The following is a 19,103-nucleotide window of genomic DNA, read 5'->3' as shown; positions in this document are numbered from 1 at the left end:
GTACTTGTCCGGAGTCATTTTCAACAAGCACATCCTTGTAGCTGCTTTGACATGCTATAATGGGCTGTTCCTGCTTGAGTACCACAGAGAAAGAGTGGAATCCTATTTGAATTCTAGTCATTCCTTTAAAAATAAAATGCTACAGAAACAAAATAATTAGACCACAAGGAATTAAAAAAAAAAATTACCTTGCTAAGCTTAGAAAACCAATTTTAGCTTCATTTCTAGGCCTAACATTTGCTGTGTATAAGTTATAGGAATAAATATATATGTGTATGCATGTGTGTAAATGCATATTATGTATATATGTAAATAGATTGGCAATGTGTATAGAAACTTTAGATAGATACTATGTATAAATATTATGTATATAATGTGTATAAATATAATGGCGATAATATGTACTGCATTATCCTGCCACTGTGACCCACGCCTTCTTAAGGCTAAACCAACTAATTTAATACATAAACTGGATGAAGAGGGGGCGGGATTAATTAGCTGCTTGTCAACTCTGATCAAATTAGCTGAGTAACTGCCAAATTTCCATTTTGGTGTGAATCATACAGGAATAATTATCGGAAAGGCAAAAAGCAAAAAGGTCAGAAGGGGTACTTAGCGAACGGATTGCTTAAATTTCATCTCGGGCAATCAAGGGTAAGTTACTTGAAACTAAAAGAAAGTTTTCAGTACTTTTTTTCTTCCAAATGTTCTTCTATCGGAGCATTAAGCATGTGACAACAGTCATCCTACTACATACTCTGGCTTTTCACCCTTGGGTTAATTTTAAAAGCACATAAATGAACTGCGAACTTTACAGGATTAACACCCCGGTCACATACCTGGAAGGCACATTTCGTTAGAGCATAAATGCGCATGTTTTTAGAGCTATTCTACGTAATGTGCCTTCTCTAGTTATGTCCCCACACCAGCTTGCTGTTATTTCAAAAAGTCTATTAATAATTTAAAAAAATAGCAAGCCCAATCAATGAAGATATTTCAGGATATTGGAAAACATTCCCTTTAATGGAGTTGTTTCCTAGAAACAGGCAAGAAACCAGGGGGTGGGAATTCTAACACCGGCGATGTTGCTGGAGGGGCAGTTTTTCCTGCTAGGCCTGGGCTGATTTCCTCTCTAGCTACCTGCTTTTGGGTTGCTTGTGTCTTCAGCTATCGAGCAAGAAAGAGGCTTAGTGAAGGAACCCTCTTGCTTCCTTTTCGGTTCTCTAATTCAGACCAGCTCTGTGATTTTGAGCTAGGTAATTCCTATGTTCCCATTTTCCTACCTGAAAAGTGGTGATACTGGTCATCTGACCTGCTTCACAGGTAATTGCCAGAACCCGGCAAAGTTCTGGGCCTAAAAGGAGGCTGAGTAAAAATAAAGCATCATATATATGCATGGCATCTGTAATTGTCATGTTCCTCGTCACCCCTAATCGTGTACACTGGCCACTTCTTCCCAGATGCTTTTGTTATGAATTCCTAAGCTTGAGTTCAGAGCAACAGAGTGAAGAAAAAAATTAAGAAAGCAGGGATGCCAGGCGATAGGAAGGGATTGCAGTGTCCAATTTTCACCCACAATGAGCCAAACAGAGCTCTGTTACTTAGCTGCTGATCAACCAACCTACTGAGCACATCTCGGCTCTGCCAGTCCGGGAGACAGGTGCAGAACTATCAATGCTTGGGGGGTGTGGTTCTGTGCCTGCATATGGATAATTTGTCCATTAGTTAAAAAGAAAGGGATATCTTAAAGCACATATTTTCTAGCTCGGCCACAGGACTCTTTCTTAATGTGCCCTTGGCATGTAGTCAGGTCTAGTTTTTTATTTTATTTTATTTTATTACCATTTGGGAATATGTCTCTCAATGTTTCAATGACTCTTTTTTCAAACAATATATCTCTATGTTTTCTCAAGAAAGAACAAGCTTTCCCCTACCTATGCTCGAAAAAAAGGAACGACTGACTCGACTTCTGCGCAGGGAAGGAAGGAGGTAGAGAGGAAGGGAAGGGAAGAGGGAAGCTTGGCTCCTCCTGTCATCTTATTGGAAATGCCATGGAAATGCATTATGCCCAAGACTTCTAAAAGTCTGTTTCTTCCAGATGAACCTGAAGAAGTTCCAGAGAGATCACAGGTCTAACTCTTCACGCAGACTTAGCGATTACGGCATCCACTGGCCCATGAATGTGTCCAGCACCCTCCTTTCCCTCCTTGGTCTGCCTCCAGAGTCTTCTTTTTCTCAACTGAGAAACTCAAAATACAAACAGGCAATGGCCAGACCACATATAAAAATAGAACTCTGACCCATAACCTGTCACAAAAAGCTCAGGAAACCAACCTCCTGTCTATAGGAACCAGCCCAAACAGCTCGTCTGCTGTGTATAAATCAGACTTGGAGAAGTCAGAGCGCTATATCTAACAACCAGTCCAGGAAGCCAAACAAGATGCTCTGTAAAAATCGGCCGAACGTGACCAGGACTTGACCGATAACTGACAGATTTCCTAATTTTTGTTCTTGCTTCCAACTTGGGTCCAACCAGAGAAAGGCAAATAGGCACCCCCTTAACGTCTACCTAGAATGCCACATTCCTCCATAGTTAGTAGGTTCCACCTACATCTCAACAGCCTCCAATCAGGGCGCACCTGAAGCCCTTCCTTGTTCCCTCTAAAGCTCTCCTACTCCTCTGCCTGCCCTTCGGTCTCAGCCAAAATGCCAGCGATGGTGGCCGATTCCTTTGCTAGAGCCAGCTCTGAAGAAGTAACCTTCACCTGCTGTAATCTGGTTGCTCTTGTCACACCAAAAAGTGTGGTGAAGCTCAGAGTTCTTAACTCTTACTTTGATGCAGAGGGAAGCAGCTAGCAAAATAAAGCACATCAGTATTTTCCTGAATGTACTTCAAACCCGTAATTCTGGAAGATGGAAATAGTTATTATGTGTAAAAGGATTCTCTGGTTAAACAGGCTTGGGAATTGCTGGGTCAAGTGAAGTAGAAGGTATTTCTTCACTATACGGCTGCTTGGGACCTGCCTCTCTAGGCTAAGGTGTTGCAGATTGCTGAGAGGTAGATACTGTAGTCTTTGCCAATGTGTTTAAAGAAAGAACCTTTTTATGAGTGGAGCATTGGTTTTTCATGAAAAAATACCATTGGGTTTGTAAATGCTGAGGTTGAAGATTCTGAAGATCACTTTAGCTCTAAAATCTTCTAAGCTTGTAGGTTTATGGGGATTATGACCTATAATGGCACCTAGTGCAACGTACGATATTCTCTCTGTGATTCTCAGGAAAGATACAATTAAAATGTTAATATGGGAGAAATTTGGTCAACCATCTCTCTAATTCTTCTAGTCATTCTGGGCTTTTAAAAAAAAACAGCACTGAACATTTGGACATCAAATGTTAGACTTGTCTCTCTCAAGGTCATGAAAAATGGAAGTGATCCATCCGACATCCTTCTGTTCCTTTTACCTCCAAGATGCCAGATTAGGAGAGGTCAAAGGGGACTAGGGAGAAAGAAACTTCTGTTATGGATGAGGACCCAGTTTGGATTTGTTTCTTATTTCCAAAGATGTAGATTCAAACGTGGTCTTCTGATGTCTCTTGGATCTAGCCACGTCCTCCTCCAAAAAAGCCTCAGGTAGCAGCCAGAACTGTATGCCCTCCCAGCCTAGCAGCTGAAGTCAATAAAATCTCCTCACCTCAACAGTAATTCTTTTTTTTTTTTTTTTTAAGATTTTATTTATTTATTTGACGGGCAGAGATCACAAGTAGGCAGAGAAGCAGGCAGAGGGAGAGATGGGGCAGGGGAATGGGTTTCCTGGCAGAGAGCCTGATGCGGGGCTCGATCCCAGAACCCTGGCATCATGACCTGAGCTGAAAACAGAGGCTTTAACCCACTGAGCCACCCAGGGGCCCCTCCCTCCACAGTAAATTTTTACATGCAAGGTCTTGGTGGATCTCGAGACAGAAGACACCTGTCTCTCATGTGGAACCTGTCCTATTTGCATGTGTCACCTCACACTTCCCTTTATATGCATTTTACGCACACACAGGGAGTATTTCTCAGCAAATGATGTGGAACCGAGAAAGCCAGATTCTCTAATACTAGAGATGGGAGCTGTAGACATATGTCCAAAGGCTGCGTTTTAATTTTTTCCGTGTAGGGTATGTGTCTGTGTGAGTGTGTCATCTCTCAGACAGCAACTGATTTTGATGACATTTATTTCTGGTCCAGAATATATTTAAATTGCTTTCTATCTTACTCCCTCTGTTTCTATAGTAAAAACACTAATTGGTCGTTTGAATGTTCATGTTCTTTTTCTTCCTTGATATACTTATTTATTTAACAAATGTGCATCTCATTCTGCATCAGGAACTAGTCTAATAACTTTACAGATAATAATTTACTTATTCTTTATATCCATCCTATAAGGAAGACAGTTTTATATTCATTTTCACAGGTAAAAACACTGAGACACAGTGAAGGCAGGCAACTTGTCCGAGATCACGTAGCCCGTGAAGAGTAGAGCCCAGCTGTCAGCTTCCAGAGTCCATGTGATTTGCTACACAATATTCCCTCAGACAAACCTACCTCTAATCTGGTTCTGGTCTGAAATAAAGCTTTAAACATAACTTGATATCTTGAAAAGGCTTGCCTCAGCACATTCCATTCTTCAGAAAAGTAAAGAAAAAGGATAGAAAGGTAAAGGATAAGGAAGATATAGAATGAGGGGGGCGCCTGGGTGGCTCAGTGGGTTAAAGCCTCTGCCTTCAGCTCAGGTCATGATCTCAGGGTCCTGGGATAGAGCCCCACATGGGGCTCTCTGCTCAGCAGGGAGCCTGCTTCCCCCCCCCCTCTCTCTGCCTGCCTCTCTGCCTACTTGTGATCTCTCTCTCTCTCTCTGTGTCAAATACATAAATAAAATATTTAAAAAAAAAAGATATAGAATGAGGAAGAGAAAAGTAATGGAGAAATGAGCAAACCAGCAGTGAAATTGAGCTCACATCCAACTTCCTAGCAAGTGATGCTGAGTTCCTGGTTGGCTGCCCCTTATGGGCCCACTGGACCCTCTGAAGTGCCTTCTTTAGTCCAGGAGGTGTTGGGGGGAGGTGGTGTGAGTGTTCTTCAGAGGCCCAGAAAGGAGGAACAACCCTTAAGGTTCCTGCCTCTTCCAATCAACACGTACCTTAGTTCCATAATGAGCCCAGGAGAAGAATGTCACTGAGCTCAAACAGCATTGAGGAACACTATCTCCAACTTGTGACGAGAGCCATAAATCCCCAAGAAACTGCATTGTCTAAGGTCACACAACTAGAAAACAGCAGAGCCGTGACTCAGAGGAAGGGTCATTTGACAACAAGGCTCTGTCATTTTCTCCTCCCTCACATTTGTCTATAAGTACCTGCCAGGGAACCCAGTGGCCCCAGTGACAGATATCTAGATGATGGTAGCCATCCACTTCCTCTCTGACACTCTTCCCCCTACTCCCCTCAGACCTCTGAACTTGTACCCCTCTATTATGCCATCTCTTTTCAAAGGATCCCAATAAAACTAGGAGGGAAAGGTATTATTAGACCATTTTGCAGATGATTATACAATAATTTTTTGTAATTTGATTGACAAATAATCCTACTAGAGTGTTTTAGAATTGAGCTTTTATTGTGTGTTAAGGAAATCACTAGCTTCAAAATGAAAACAAGAGAGGTCAAGAGTTTTGATTTGGTGAAACTGGTGGGAACTGCATGGTTTTTACCCGTTGAGTAAAGGACAGGAGATACACTCACCAGTCAGGAACTCAGGGTCAGGGGTGGGCTCTGAGATTTCCTCCAGGCACTGATTCTCCAGGGGGACAGTGGCCACCACAAGACCATCTGGCAGTTGCTGGTCTAAACCTCGAGCAAAGTTGTTTTGTCTGGAAACAGAAGTAGATTTTCATTTCAGGGTGTTAAGTTGAACCCCACTCCTTGGTGGGCAAATCTACACCTCAACCAACAATAAAAAATTCTTCCTGGACCAAAGTTTCCCCTCCCACTGAACCCCACTTGATGGACATGTCTGCAGTAGGACAGGGTGTGAGAGGTAGGGGAGGGCTAGGACAAATGAGAAAAAAACCAGCTGAAAAAGTCTGCTCAGAAGATTGAGAACATTCTTCCCTCCCACCCATCCCAGGCCCTATTCCCTGATCCCCACTCCACAAGAGTAGGCAGATGCAGTCTCATTTCTAGACTACAGAAAAAATTCCTGCTGCCATAAGATTAGTTATAACAACTTGTCACCAGCAAACGAAATCCCGGCCTTAAAGCGGAAATTTTAGTAAAGTCTACTGTCTATAACAGAAACAACAACAGATGTCAAGAACAGGTTTGGAGGGGAGGAGCAAGATGGTGGACGAGCAGGAGACCTAAATATCATCAGGTCTCAGGAGTTCGACTAGATAGTTATCAAACCATTCCGAACACCTACATACTCAACAGGAGATCAAAGAGAAGAAGAGCAGCAATTCTAGGAACAAAAAACCGACCACTTTCTAGAAGGTAGGACGTGTGGAGAAGTGAATCCAAGGCAGTACATGGGAAGGTAGACCATGGGGGAAGGGGCAGCTCCCAGCAAGCAGTAGAGCAGCGGAGGACAAAACTGGAACGTTTAGAAGTCAGCTCCACTGAGGAACATTGTTCCAGAGGCTAAGCGGGGGATGGAGCCCTCTCGGAGACAGTGTGGTCTCAGGACCACACTGGGTCAAGGAAAGACCAGGGGTGTCTGAGTGTGGCAGAGCTCTCACGGATCAGAGCGGGGAAACTGGTAGCAGGGATAGAGCCGAGGATGGGGCTCTCAGCTAAGGGTTACCTTAAGCCATAATCCAAGGGACAATCGGGCCACTGTTCTTTGAGGAGGGACCCCACAAGTGGCAGACCCAGAAAGACTCAGTCCTCCTACAGGAGGAGTGGTATGGGAGCAATGCAGGAATCTATGAGGTTTGGATACTCCAAACAGGGCTGTGTGCCAGAGATAGAAATGCTCATTCACAGGGCTGGTGAGCTCGGAGCGTGGCCAGAGGCCAGGGAGAGGGGAGGGACTGAACTCTCCGAGGGCTCAGTAAGGAGTGGGGCCCCTGAGCTCTCTGCTCCTCTGGACTGGAGACTGGGAGGCCACCATCTTCATTCCCATCCTCCAGAGCTCTACGGAAAGCATTCAGGGAATAAATAAAAGCTCCTGAGAGTGAACCCAAACAGATTACTCAGCCTGCCACCCAGCAAGAGCGGTGTAGTCCCGCCTCGGGCAAAAACATCTGAGAATCACTGCAACAGGCCCCTTCCCCAGAAGATCAGCAAGAACAACCAGCCAAGACCAAGTTCACTGATCAATGAAAACTGCAAAACTTAAGAGCTATGGAATACAGCACATAGAATTCATGGCTTTTTTCTCATGATTCTTAAGTCTTTCAAAGTTAAATTTTTTTTAATTTCATTTTTTTCTTATTCGATTTTAAAATTTTTTCCTCTTTCCTATTTTAATGTTTTTTTAACTATTTTATCTTATCAATACCTCTATAAAATCCTTTATAAATACCTGTATATTTATAAATAAATGTAAAATATCTTTATAAAATTTATAAAAATCTTTTAAAATGTACATTGTTATAGTCATATTCTGTCCCTTCATTGTATTTAAATTTATTTTTGGTACATATATAGGCTTTCCTTTGTTTAGAATTTGGGGATACAGTTTCTTCTAACAGATCAAAATAAAGCCTAAATCTAGTGCATTTTAGACCCAAAGACACCTCCAGATTTAAAGTGATGGGGTGAAAACAATTCACCATGCTAATGGACATCAAAAGAAAACTGGGATGGCAATCCTTATATCAGACAAATTAGATTTTAAGCCGAAGATTGTAATAAAAGATGAGGAGGGTCTGTCCAACAAGAAGATCTAACAATTTTAAATATCTATGTCCCTAACATGGGAGGAGCTAATTATATAAAACAATTAATAACAAAATCAAAGAAACACATCAACAATAAAGCAATAACAGTAGGGGACTTTAACACCCTCCTCACTGAAATGGACAGATCATCCAAGCAAAAGATCAACAGGGAAATAAAGGCCTTAAATGACACACTGGACCAGATGAACATCACAGATATATTCAGAACATCCCATCCCAAAGCAACAGAATACACATTCTTCTCTAGTACACATGGAACATTCTCCAGAAGAGATCACATTCTGGGTCACAAGTCAGGTTTCAACCAGTACCAAAAGATTGGAATCATTCCCTGCATATTTTCAGACCACAATGCTTTGGAACTAGAACTCAATCACAAGAGGAAAGTTGTAAGGAATTCAAATACATGGAGGCCAAACAGCATCCTACTAAAGAATGAATGGGTCAACCAGGAAATTAAAGAGGGATTGAAAAAATTCATGGAAACAAATGATAATGAAAACACAGCTTTTTAAAATCTTTGGGACACAGCAAAGGCAGTCCTGAGAGGGAAGTATAGAGCAATACAAGCCTTTCTCAAGAAACAAGAAAGGTCTCAAGTATATAACCTAACCTTAACATCTAAAGGAGCTGGAAAAAGAATAGCAAAGAAAGCCTAAGCCTAGCTAAAGAAGAGAAATCATAAAGATCGGAGCAGAAATCAATGAAATAGAAACCAAAAGAACAAGAGAACAAATCAACGAAACTGGCTTCCTTGAAAGAATAAATAAGACTGATAAACCCCTGGCCAGACTTATCAAAAAGAAGAGAAAGGACCCAAATTAAGAAAATCATGAATGAAAGAGGACAGATCACAACCAACACCAAAGAAATACAATTATAAGAACATATTAGGAGCAACTATACGCCAGCAAATTTGACAATCTAGAAGAAATGGATGCATTCCTAGAGACATATAAACTACGATAAGGGAACCAGAAAGAAATAGAAGACCTGAACAGACCCATAACCAATAAGGAGATTGCAGCAGTCATAAAAAATCTCCCAACAAACAAAAGCCCAGAGCTAGATGGCTTCCCAGGGAATTCCACCCAACATTTAAAGAAGAATTCATACCTATTCTCCTGAAACTGGTCCAAAAAATAGAAGTGGAAGGAAAACTTCCAAACTCATTTTATGAGGCCAGCATGACCTTGATCCCAAAATCAAAGACCCCATCAAAAAGGAGAATTACAGACTAATATCCTTGATGAACACAGATGCAAAAATTCTCACCAAAAAGCTAGCCAATAGGATCCAACAGAACATTAAAAGGATTCTTCACCACAACCAAATGGGATTTATTCCTGGGCTGCAAGCTTGGTTTATCATCCCCAAATCAATCAATGTGATACAATACATTAATAAAAGAAAGAACAAGAACCATATGATACTCTCAGTAGATACTGAAAAAGCATTTGACAAACTATAGCATCCTTTCTTGATCAAAGCTCTGCACAGGGTAGGGATAGAAGGTACATATCTCAATATCATAAAAATCATCTATGAAAAACCCACAGTAAATATCACTCTCAATGGGGAAAAACTGAGAGTTTTCCCCAAAGTCAGGAACACGGCAGGGATGTCCATTATCACCACAGCTATTCAACATAGTACTAGACATCCCAGCCTCAGCAATCAGACAATGAAAAGAAATTAAAAGCATCTGAATCAGCAAAGAAGAAGTCAAACTCTCATTCTTTGCAGATGATATGATACTTTATGTGGAAAACCCAAAAGACTCCATTCCAAAACTGCTAGTACTCACATAGTAATTCAATAAAGTGTCAGGATATAAAATCAATGTACACAAATCAATTGCATTTCTATACACCAGTAGCAAGACAGAAGAAAGACAAATTAAAGAGTTGATAAAATTACACCCCAAACCACAAGATACCTAGAAATAAGCCTAACCAAAAAGGCAAAAAGTCTGTACTCAGAAAACTATAAAGTACTCATGAGCAAAATTGAGAAAGACATGAAGAAATGGAAAAATATTCCATGCTCATGGATTGGAAGGACAAATATTGTGAAAATGTCTATGCTACCTAAAGCAATCTACACATTTAAAGCAATCCCTATCAAAATACCATTCATTTTTTTTCAAAGAAATGGAACAAATAATCCTAAAATTTGTATGGAACCAGAAAAGACCCCAAATACCAGAGGAATGTTCAAAAAGAAAACCAAAGTTGACAGCATCACAATTCCAGACTTTAAGCTCTATTACAAAGCTGTCATCCTCAAGACAGTATGGTACTGGCACAAAAACAGACACATAGATCAATGGAACAGAATAGAGAGCTCAGAAATGGACCTTCAACTCTATGGTCAACTATCCTTCAACAAAGCAGGAAAGAATGTCCAATGGAAAAAAGACAGTCTTTTGAACAAATGGTGTTGGGAAACTTGGACAGCCACATGCAGAAGAATGAAACTGGACCATTTTCTTACACTACACCCAAAAATAGACTCAAAATGGATGAAAGACCTCAACATGAGACAGGAATCCATCAAAATCCTTGAGGACAACACAGGCAGCAACCTCTTTGACCTCAGCCGCAGCAACTTCTTCCTAGAAACTTTGCCAAAGGCAAGGGAAGCAAGGGCAAAAAATGAACCACTGGGACTTCATCAAGATCTAAAGCTTTTTTTGTACAGGAAATGAAAGAGGTAACAAAACCAAAAGACAACTGACAGAATGGGAAAAGACATTTGCAAATGACATATCAGATGAAGGGCTAGTATCCAAAACTAAAAAGAGCTTATCAAACCCAACACCCAGAGAACAAATAATCCAGTCAAGAAATGGAAGAGGACATGAACAGACATTTCTGCAAAGAAAACATCCAAATGGCCAAAAGACACATGAAAAAGTGCTCAACATCACATGGGATCAGGGAAATACTAACCAAAACCACAATGAGATACCACCTCACACCAGTCAGAATGGCTAAAATTAACAAGTCAGGAAACGACAGATGTTGGCGAGGATGCAGAGAAATGGGAACCCTCCTATGCTGTTGGTGGGAATGAAAGCTGATCCAGCCACTCTGGAAAACAGCATGAAGGTTCCTCAAAAAGTTAAAAATAGAATTCTGCTATGACCCAGCAATTGCACTAGTGGGTATTCACCCTAAAGATACAAAATGTAGTGATCCAAAGGATACATGCACCTGAATGTTCATAGCAACAATGTCCACAATAGCCAAACTATGGAAAGAACCTAGATATCCATCAACAGATGAATGGATAAAGAAGATGTAGTAAATATATACAATGGAATACTATGCAGCCATCAAAAAATGAAATCTTGCCACTTACAACAATGTGGATGGAACTAGAGGGTATTATGCTGAGTGAAATAAGTCAATCAGAGAAAGACAATTATCACATGATCTTTTTGATATGAGGGTTTGAGAGGTAAGGCGGGATGTCATGGGCACAGGGAGGGAAAAATGAGACAAGATGGGATCAGGAGGGAGACAAACCACAGGAAACAAACGGATGGTTGCTGGGGGTGGGGGTGGTGGGAGGAATAGTGTCGCTGGGTTATGGACATTGGGGAAGGTATGTGCTATGGTGAGTGCCATGAATTGTGTAAGACTGATGAATCACAGACCTGTACCCCTGGGGCAAATAATACATTATACGTTAAAAAAAAAAAAATAGGAACAGGTTTGAGTAGTTAATATGGGTTTACTCATAGGAGTCCAGGCCTAGGTTGCTATCAATTGCTGGCCTGTATTATGACATCTCTTCCTCCTCCTTTTCCTCTCTGTCATCATTATCTCCTGGAAGGCATGAGTTCTGAGGAAGATGTACTCTAATAGCCTAAGAGGGAATAGGAACAGGGATCAAATGGAGAATTTGCGAGAAATACTCTGAGTCAATGGCTCCGAACATTTTGTTCTCAGGATCCCTTTGTAGTTTTAAAAATAAATGAACCTCCAAGTAGCTATTGTTTGTATGGATTCTATCTGTCCATATTTACCATATTAGAAATTCAATGAGAAATTTTAGAAATACATATTAGTCCATCTAAAAATGTCAATAATCACCCTATTAGATCTGAACTAATTATGAAAAATGATAAGAATGTTTTTAGATTTTTTTGCAATTTTTTAAACTATCTGACTTACTAAAAGATAGCTGAGCTGGATTCTCACCTCTGCATGCAACTTATTGCAAGATATTGCTTGAGTCGATGTGAATAAAGAAAACCCAGCCTCTCTGTGGTTGGAAAAGGCCGGACCTTGAAAATCCTCCGAAAGGATCTCAGGGATGCCTAGGATCCATGGGCCATACTTGAGGGCTGCTATTCTAGACTGACTCACACCCTGATTTTTCCACTCGGGGCAAAACAGAATCTCTCTCGTGGCTTCCATGGAAAATCTTGCAGTCCCCACCTGGGCAAGAGAGAAATTTATTGAACACTCTGCTGTTCACCCAGAGGAAGCATGGTTCCTGGGTTCTGGAAAGAGAAGAAGCCCATGGGAGAGAACACAACCTGTACTTTTAGGATCCTGTTCACCTTGCTCCAAGCTGCAAAGCTGACTTTAAAGCTCTTCAGGGTAGAAGATCCATCAGTTGCCCTGAGTAACCAGTTCCACAGACACAAAATTCACCTGAATGTTCCTTTCAGCACTTGTCCTGCAGCCACTTCCTTGGAATGGTTGTTGTAACCAAAGAACATCTCCCCAAAGAGGGTCTGGTTCATGGGAACCTCCCTGCTTTCTCCACAGTCTCCTCCCTCCGGGCAGGTCTCCGTGATGAGTTGGCAAGAGCGACCATCCACACCGAGCTTGTAATCCTCGATGCACCTAACACGGTAGGAAACTCAAGATAAAAAGTTGTTCCATCAATGAGCTATGCAGTCAACTCAACCCAGCAGATTGGGAAGAAACACCTCTGGTAGAGTGTTGGGTATAGAGATCGTAAGTATCCCAGTTTGATTTTGGCCCCTTTAGAACTCAGCTTCTTAAGCCTGCAAACTGAGTCCCCTTCCATTATGTGACCGTACAGAGCCTCTGATCTTTCCTTTGCAGGTAAGTGCTTTGAGGCCTTGAGGGCTTCCTCCTATAAGTGACTCCTCTCCTAGATAAGTCAGGGTAAGAGTCACTGGAGGTAAGCTTCTAAGTGAGTTCCCACATTAAAATCTGAGATATCCTAGAACCTTTCTCCAGGACCATCTATGCATTTGTTTTGAGGGTAATTAGGCAGTAAGAGGAATGACACTGTGCTTAAGAAATTAATAACCTTCTAATCTTGTCCTATGACAAGTGAACTACGAAATTAGAAAGATTGATCATCTTCTGCGTTCTGTTTGAGTATATCCAAGAACAAGATCTTCCCATTTTAACTCCCCCTCCATTCAGAATAGCCTTCCTGAACTAAACCGACTCAAGGGCACGCTGTGTGAACACCTCCTTGGCGTCCCTCCCCATTATGCATGTACAGTTACTCTAATGGAAGAGCAATGCTGATGTTGGTAAACATGGCTCGATGACCCGTAAGTCATTAATTGGACCTTATCTGTAGTTATATTGAGAAGAATATAATTTGTTAGTTCAAGAACTACTTTGAGAAACCTGTCATTTAAAAAGCATATTAATTTCATGTGGGTCTCTCCTTAAACTATACCAGATTTAGAATTTATAGATACTTGTGACATTAAAACACATCGTTTATTACTATCCACGGTAATTGTTGTAACAAGATAAAGACCTCTCTTCTATAAGGAACAAATAAATAATCATAGTGTAAAGTGGTGAGAAGCAGTGATGTTGCCCTTTACTGGGGGACCTCGGGTCAGCTGATGAAACTTGCTGAGTTTCAGTTTTCACATCTGTAAAAGGTGGGGGGGGGGCTGCTTTGCAGAGATGTTGAGAAGCTCCCGTGAGACCATGAACTTAGGGAACTCACAGCGTCCCCCGCAAACAGCAAATACTCATCGAATCCTATTGTCATTCCCAGCAGAGGGACAAATGAGGTCCATGTTCCCGAAACTTCAACTATTTGTATTCCCCATTAACCAGTTACATATTTGTGTTAACAGGCGTGATTAGAACTCTTGAATTTATAAGTGCAAGTGATTTCGGCTTTACATAAAAACGGGAGGGAACTCTTTTGGCAGGCTATCTACAGTGGCTTGGAGGGTGCTAAATTCCCACTCATACTGAATTCCAACTGAAATAAGAAAGAAAGTCCAGTGAGGAACCTACCTAATGTGTGCAGACCACAGATGTCATGTGAGACCCACAAAGGACTCTGTGACACCAGCCTCAGTCTGGAAGGAGAGAGTGAAGTGGCTCCTTCCTGGAGCCAAACTTACTGTTTCTGGAAAGAGCTGTGAAGCTGGCTGATTGCCTCTCAGTCCCTCCTGAGCGTCCTGACCGCACCCCCCTTCCACACTGCCCACACTCATCTTCTTCTTGCTGTTCCTGCACGTGTCCCACTGTAAACTCCTTTGAGGGCAGAGGACAGGCTCGTATCCTACGGTCTCTCCTGTATCTAACACCCAACTCGATTCTCTGCACAGACCAAGTGCTCAGATGTATGTTAAAGAAAGAATTTAGGAATTTATCTCTATTAATTGAAGTGAGTCAACCATGGTAACATCACAGAGATGTTCAAATTTAGATCAAGCTTTCATTAATGGACTGGGATCTTATAAGAAACTGAAGGTAAAAACTGCCAACTGAAAAGAAATAAAATACCATGAGATACAGTAAAATAACATTACCCCTCCACTCAATTTTCTTGTCATGATTATTGGGTAGGCACTGGATTTTAGCAGCAGAGCTAAAGTAGCAGAACTGTATTATTATAAACATGGATTTTCATTGCAAGCCTCTTAGAGTAGGAGATCCTTGAGGGCGAGAACTGCACGTCATTGATCTGTGCTGCCCAGGGGCTGAAATGGTGTACAGCATAAAGTATGTGCCTTCCCTGAGAGGCAGGAAGACAGAAGTGGGGGAACGGAGGCACGGACGGAGTGGGAGAGAGCAGAAGGAAAGGGGAGGGAAGGACAGACGAGCAAACTATGAGAGTATAAGGATGGGCCAAACTGCTATTTACTTTGTAAATATAACATGAAATGGTCTTTAAATAGAATTCCAGTCAGAGGTATAAATTTAAATTTTGAGGGACTCACAGATTTTTTTTTTTTTTTAAATTTTGAGGGACTCACAGATTTTTTTAAAAAAACCAGAGAGTGCCTGAATTCTAATCCTAATCTTTCCACTTACCAGCTCCCAGTCTTGAGGGAGCTACTTAATCCCCCTGTAGAGGAACTGCACCGAAGAATTAGCATGTCTGTGGGAGGGTGCTCCTCAAGGCTCAGGGGTAGAATTCAATGACGTTTCCACTCCTCCAAAGATTTCCCCCTCCCCTTCCTTAATAATTAATTAGTTTTTATACAATCCTTCTGTGAGTCTTTGCACCACGGAATCCTGTCATCACAAGACAAAATAATATAGTTCCACAGAACAGCCTGGAAAGTTCTGGTGTATGCAGGCAATGACTGTGGTCAAGTTCCTCCCCTACAGGGATGGGGCTAGCCTTTCCCTGTAGGTCCTCCCAACTCTGATTTTAAAAGTGGGGCTCTTCCAGCCCCACAGGATCTTTCCTCAGAGCCTCAGGGTTGGCTTAGGATGACTGGTTCTTTTAGATTTCCTCTTGTGGTTTTAACACTGAATGTTCATCATCCCAGAAAGCTGGTTGGCCTCATGGGCAGCTCAACTCACCCACAGAACATGAGGATGTTGTACAAGGTGGGGTCATCCGGGAAGGGCGCCATCTGCTGGAGACACAGCTGCTCACAGCCGCCATTGAAGCCATCTGAGCAGTCCACCCCAATGTGGCGGTCATAGCAGCCAGAGCTGTCCTTCATGGGGCTCAGTCCGGACGGGCACTGGCACAATCAAAAAGCATCCACGCAGGGAGGTGAATCAAGGGACTGGGTTCTCGGGGAACCGTAACCACTGACGCCTATTTTTAGCACTCAGCCTTGAAACCATTAACATTGACTACTAATGCACAAATTTCCCAGTATGCTGGACTCCCTTGAAAAGTGACCTTTTTGACATCTCGCTTCTCTCGGGGCACAGAGCACATGCATTTGCATTAAAGCCACTGCCTCCAAACAGGCTGGAAGGGAAAGTCACAGCAAGACAGAGGGAGGTGTGCTGGCTTCCCAATTGGGTGGAGGTGGTGGGCCAGAATTGAATAGCATGAACAGAGACTTCTTTGGAGTAGGGGGAGGGAGTGTTGCTGTTTGCACTTAATATTAATAGGACTTTTCTTTTAACCTCAAACACGTTGCCAACACTGGTACTAGACAGCCAACAGGGTTCGGGAATGGACAGAGCCAGGGCTTCCAGCTAGAAGGAGGAAGACTTCCTCTATGACCTGAGGTGGGGGTCTGCCTGCTCTCCTGGTAGAAGTGGCCATACTCATGACCTCCCCATACTCATGACCTCGAGGACGCCCCACGGAAGATGCAAGATAAAGGCATCTGCTACATGAGCACCCATGGGTGCTGTGTTTGTGTTTGGGTTTATCCCAGTGTCCTGGACACTCTTATTGTGAAAGGATTTGTTTCTCTGCATTGCTATGTCCTCAGTAAACTACCCAGGAGTGCCAGCAAGGATGATCCAGGAAGAGATGTCAGAAAAGAATCCAGGGAAGACAAAGGGACTTGGTGAACGGGGGAACCACTCCTACAGCCCCCATCCTGCCCTGCATCGAACTCATCCATCCTACTCCTTCAGCCTTTGCAACATCCCTTACGGTACGGGGTATGCTCAGCCCCAAGTGATATAAAGCAACAGTGGCCCCAGAAAACATAACTTTGTGGGAGTCCCCTGCTGATCACAACAGGACCACACCCAAAACCTGGCAGGCTGGCTGTGTCCCGTCACTAGCTTACGTCACGATCAACCTCTCACGTGACAGCCACTGTTCACTGAGCACTTAGTAGGAGCTGGGCATCACGCGGACAGCACCCTGTATTAGCCTCATTTAATAACTGTGGGAACCACTAACGCTGCCAATTACTGCGTGAATTCACTGCACTGGAGTCCCACCAAGTCAGTCATAGGATATTCTTTGCCTTCTTGATGCTTCTGTCTGGTCAGTGGACCCTTACATCTGTGCTACCACGGGTCCTTCTACACAGGCTGTAAGAGGGCTAGTGACTTGCCCGGCATCAAGCAGCTAGTATGGGGCAGAGCTGGGGGTCTGTCTAGGTCTGATCTGCTTTTAATGACTATGCTCTATCCACACACTGTCAGCTAATTAACTCCCCCTACCCAAACCAAAACCAAACCAAAAACAACATTCATGACTTGGTGGAACTGGGTGTCCCTCCCCCCTCTTCTTCCCCCTCTCCTCCTTCCCCCCTCTCCCCCACTCCACAGCCTGGCTGTTTCTCCCAACTGCCAAGCGTCTTGACTCCAGTAGCCTGGAGCTGCCACAGGTGTGCCCCAGAAAAGCTACCTCCCCTCCCCCCAAGATCACAGCAGGATGTGCACTGCTTGATGACACTAATTCTGCAATTTCCCAAACAAATGGCCCCTCTGTGGGGCCGCCAGCCTCCCAGGCTGCTCTGTCCCCTTCCTCTGCAGGAAGCCAGCTGGAAGGCTGGAAGGTGAGGGCATATAAAGGCGCTTCCAAGGGCTGCCCCCTGCGGTGCAAACCCAGATGTTCCAGATGATGATAAACAAGCAAATGAGGTGGCGGAGGCTGGCCCCCCACGTTTTGTTACCGCCCCCACCCATCCACTTCCTTGGCCATCCAGCTGGTCAGCCAGATGTGCTACCAGAAGGGAGCTGGCTTCACCACTGTGCGGCTGCCCAGGCACGGAAGTGGAAGTTTGATTGGAATTAAATGGGCTGCCCTGGTTGCCACGAGTTGTTTTTCTTTCTTCCTTTCTATAAAGCTTGAGAAAAGCCATCAAAGTAGAGACAACGCCAGTCCTCCTACCTCACGTGGTTTCAACCCTGGCCTTGGCGAGCATCCCAGCAGGGACGCCCATCTTCCTAGCCACCTGCTTTTTTCCCACAATGCTCCATCAAGCATGACTTCTGACAAAGACTTCACCAAATAAAACCCAAGCGGGCTTTGTTCCTGAATTCCAAAGCTTGGCATAGCTGCCTCTTGCCTGGCTCTGATGTGTAGATGCCCACTGCTATGCCAAATTGGACTACCTGGCATTTATACTCTCTTAAGAGATCTGGGAAGAAAAGGGTTAGCGGCCTTGCCCAAGACACTTTATTGACTGATTGGTTGATTGATTGGGTGGTTGTTCTTACAAGCAAAGCTAGAATCATTATAACCACTGTGCGGGACAATCTATGTGTGTTATTGTCCCTGGCAAAGGTACAGATGGACTTTTTTCACCTCGTTTTACAGAGGAATAAACTTAGATTAAGTAATAACTGGTTTAAGGTCACAGAGGTGGGAAATGGCAGAATCTGATTTCAGACCTAGATCTCTTGGACCCCAAAACTCATGTCTGTCCCTCCTCCTCTGCTTTGCTGCTTCTCAAATGTGAGAAAAGGTGGATTCACTGGAATCCTTAAAGAAATAGAGTCCATTCAACACGCCAACAGGTAAAGCAATCCTGTAGACTGGTTGTTTGATTGTTTTGAGCAGCTCCAAGTACATTCTGGGATCACTTATGGATTTGTAGGTTAGCCTAATATTCTCGATTTCTCTTTCTTTCTTTCTGTGTCTCTCTCACTCCCCCATGTCTCTCCCTCTCTCTCCCTCTCTCTCTTTCTCTCTCTCACACGCACACACGCACACACATGCACACATACACACACAATATTAGGAGTGCATATATTTATAAGGCAAAAACACTCTAAATGTCCAGAGCGATGACCCTGAAGACAAGATCCTTAATCACTAAAAAAGACAAATTATCTTCACTGCACTATAACTTACTTGGTCTGCAGTTCAGAGAAAAATATTTTTGAAAGATTTCCAGGAAAAAGAAGGCTGAAACCGAAAAATAGTTTTCTTCTCAACCCTGGTTCAACTAGTACACCCATTCTCCAAGAGGTCTGATCAGTCAAGCTTCCCACAGTGTAGGTTTGTTTTTGTTTTCGCCTA

The 19,103-nt window shown here is 43.0% G+C and overlaps 1 protein-coding gene across 3 annotated transcripts in view; it reads right to left on the bottom strand.

Annotated features, from left to right (window-relative positions):
* The window catches only part of ASTN1 (astrotactin 1), a 316,666-nt gene that overhangs the window by 79,403 nt on the left and 218,160 nt on the right, over positions 1-19,103 (bottom strand). For all 3 annotated transcript variants that reach the window (XM_059412846.1, XM_059412844.1, XM_059412845.1), the window contains exons 12-14: positions 15,731-15,897; positions 12,611-12,805; positions 5,779-5,906 (exon numbers count right to left, since the gene is read on the bottom strand). In XM_059412846.1, coding sequence (XP_059268829.1) covers positions 5,779-5,906; positions 12,611-12,805; positions 15,731-15,897 — 490 coding nt within the window. The remainder of the gene's footprint in view (positions 1-5,778; positions 5,907-12,610; positions 12,806-15,730; positions 15,898-19,103) is intronic.

This window comes from Mustela nigripes, chromosome 10 (assembly GCF_022355385.1).
Source record: "Mustela nigripes isolate SB6536 chromosome 10, MUSNIG.SB6536, whole genome shotgun sequence".
Lineage (NCBI taxonomy): Eukaryota > Metazoa > Chordata > Mammalia > Carnivora > Mustelidae > Mustela > Mustela nigripes.
This window is presented reverse-complemented; position numbering and strand designations above follow the sequence as displayed.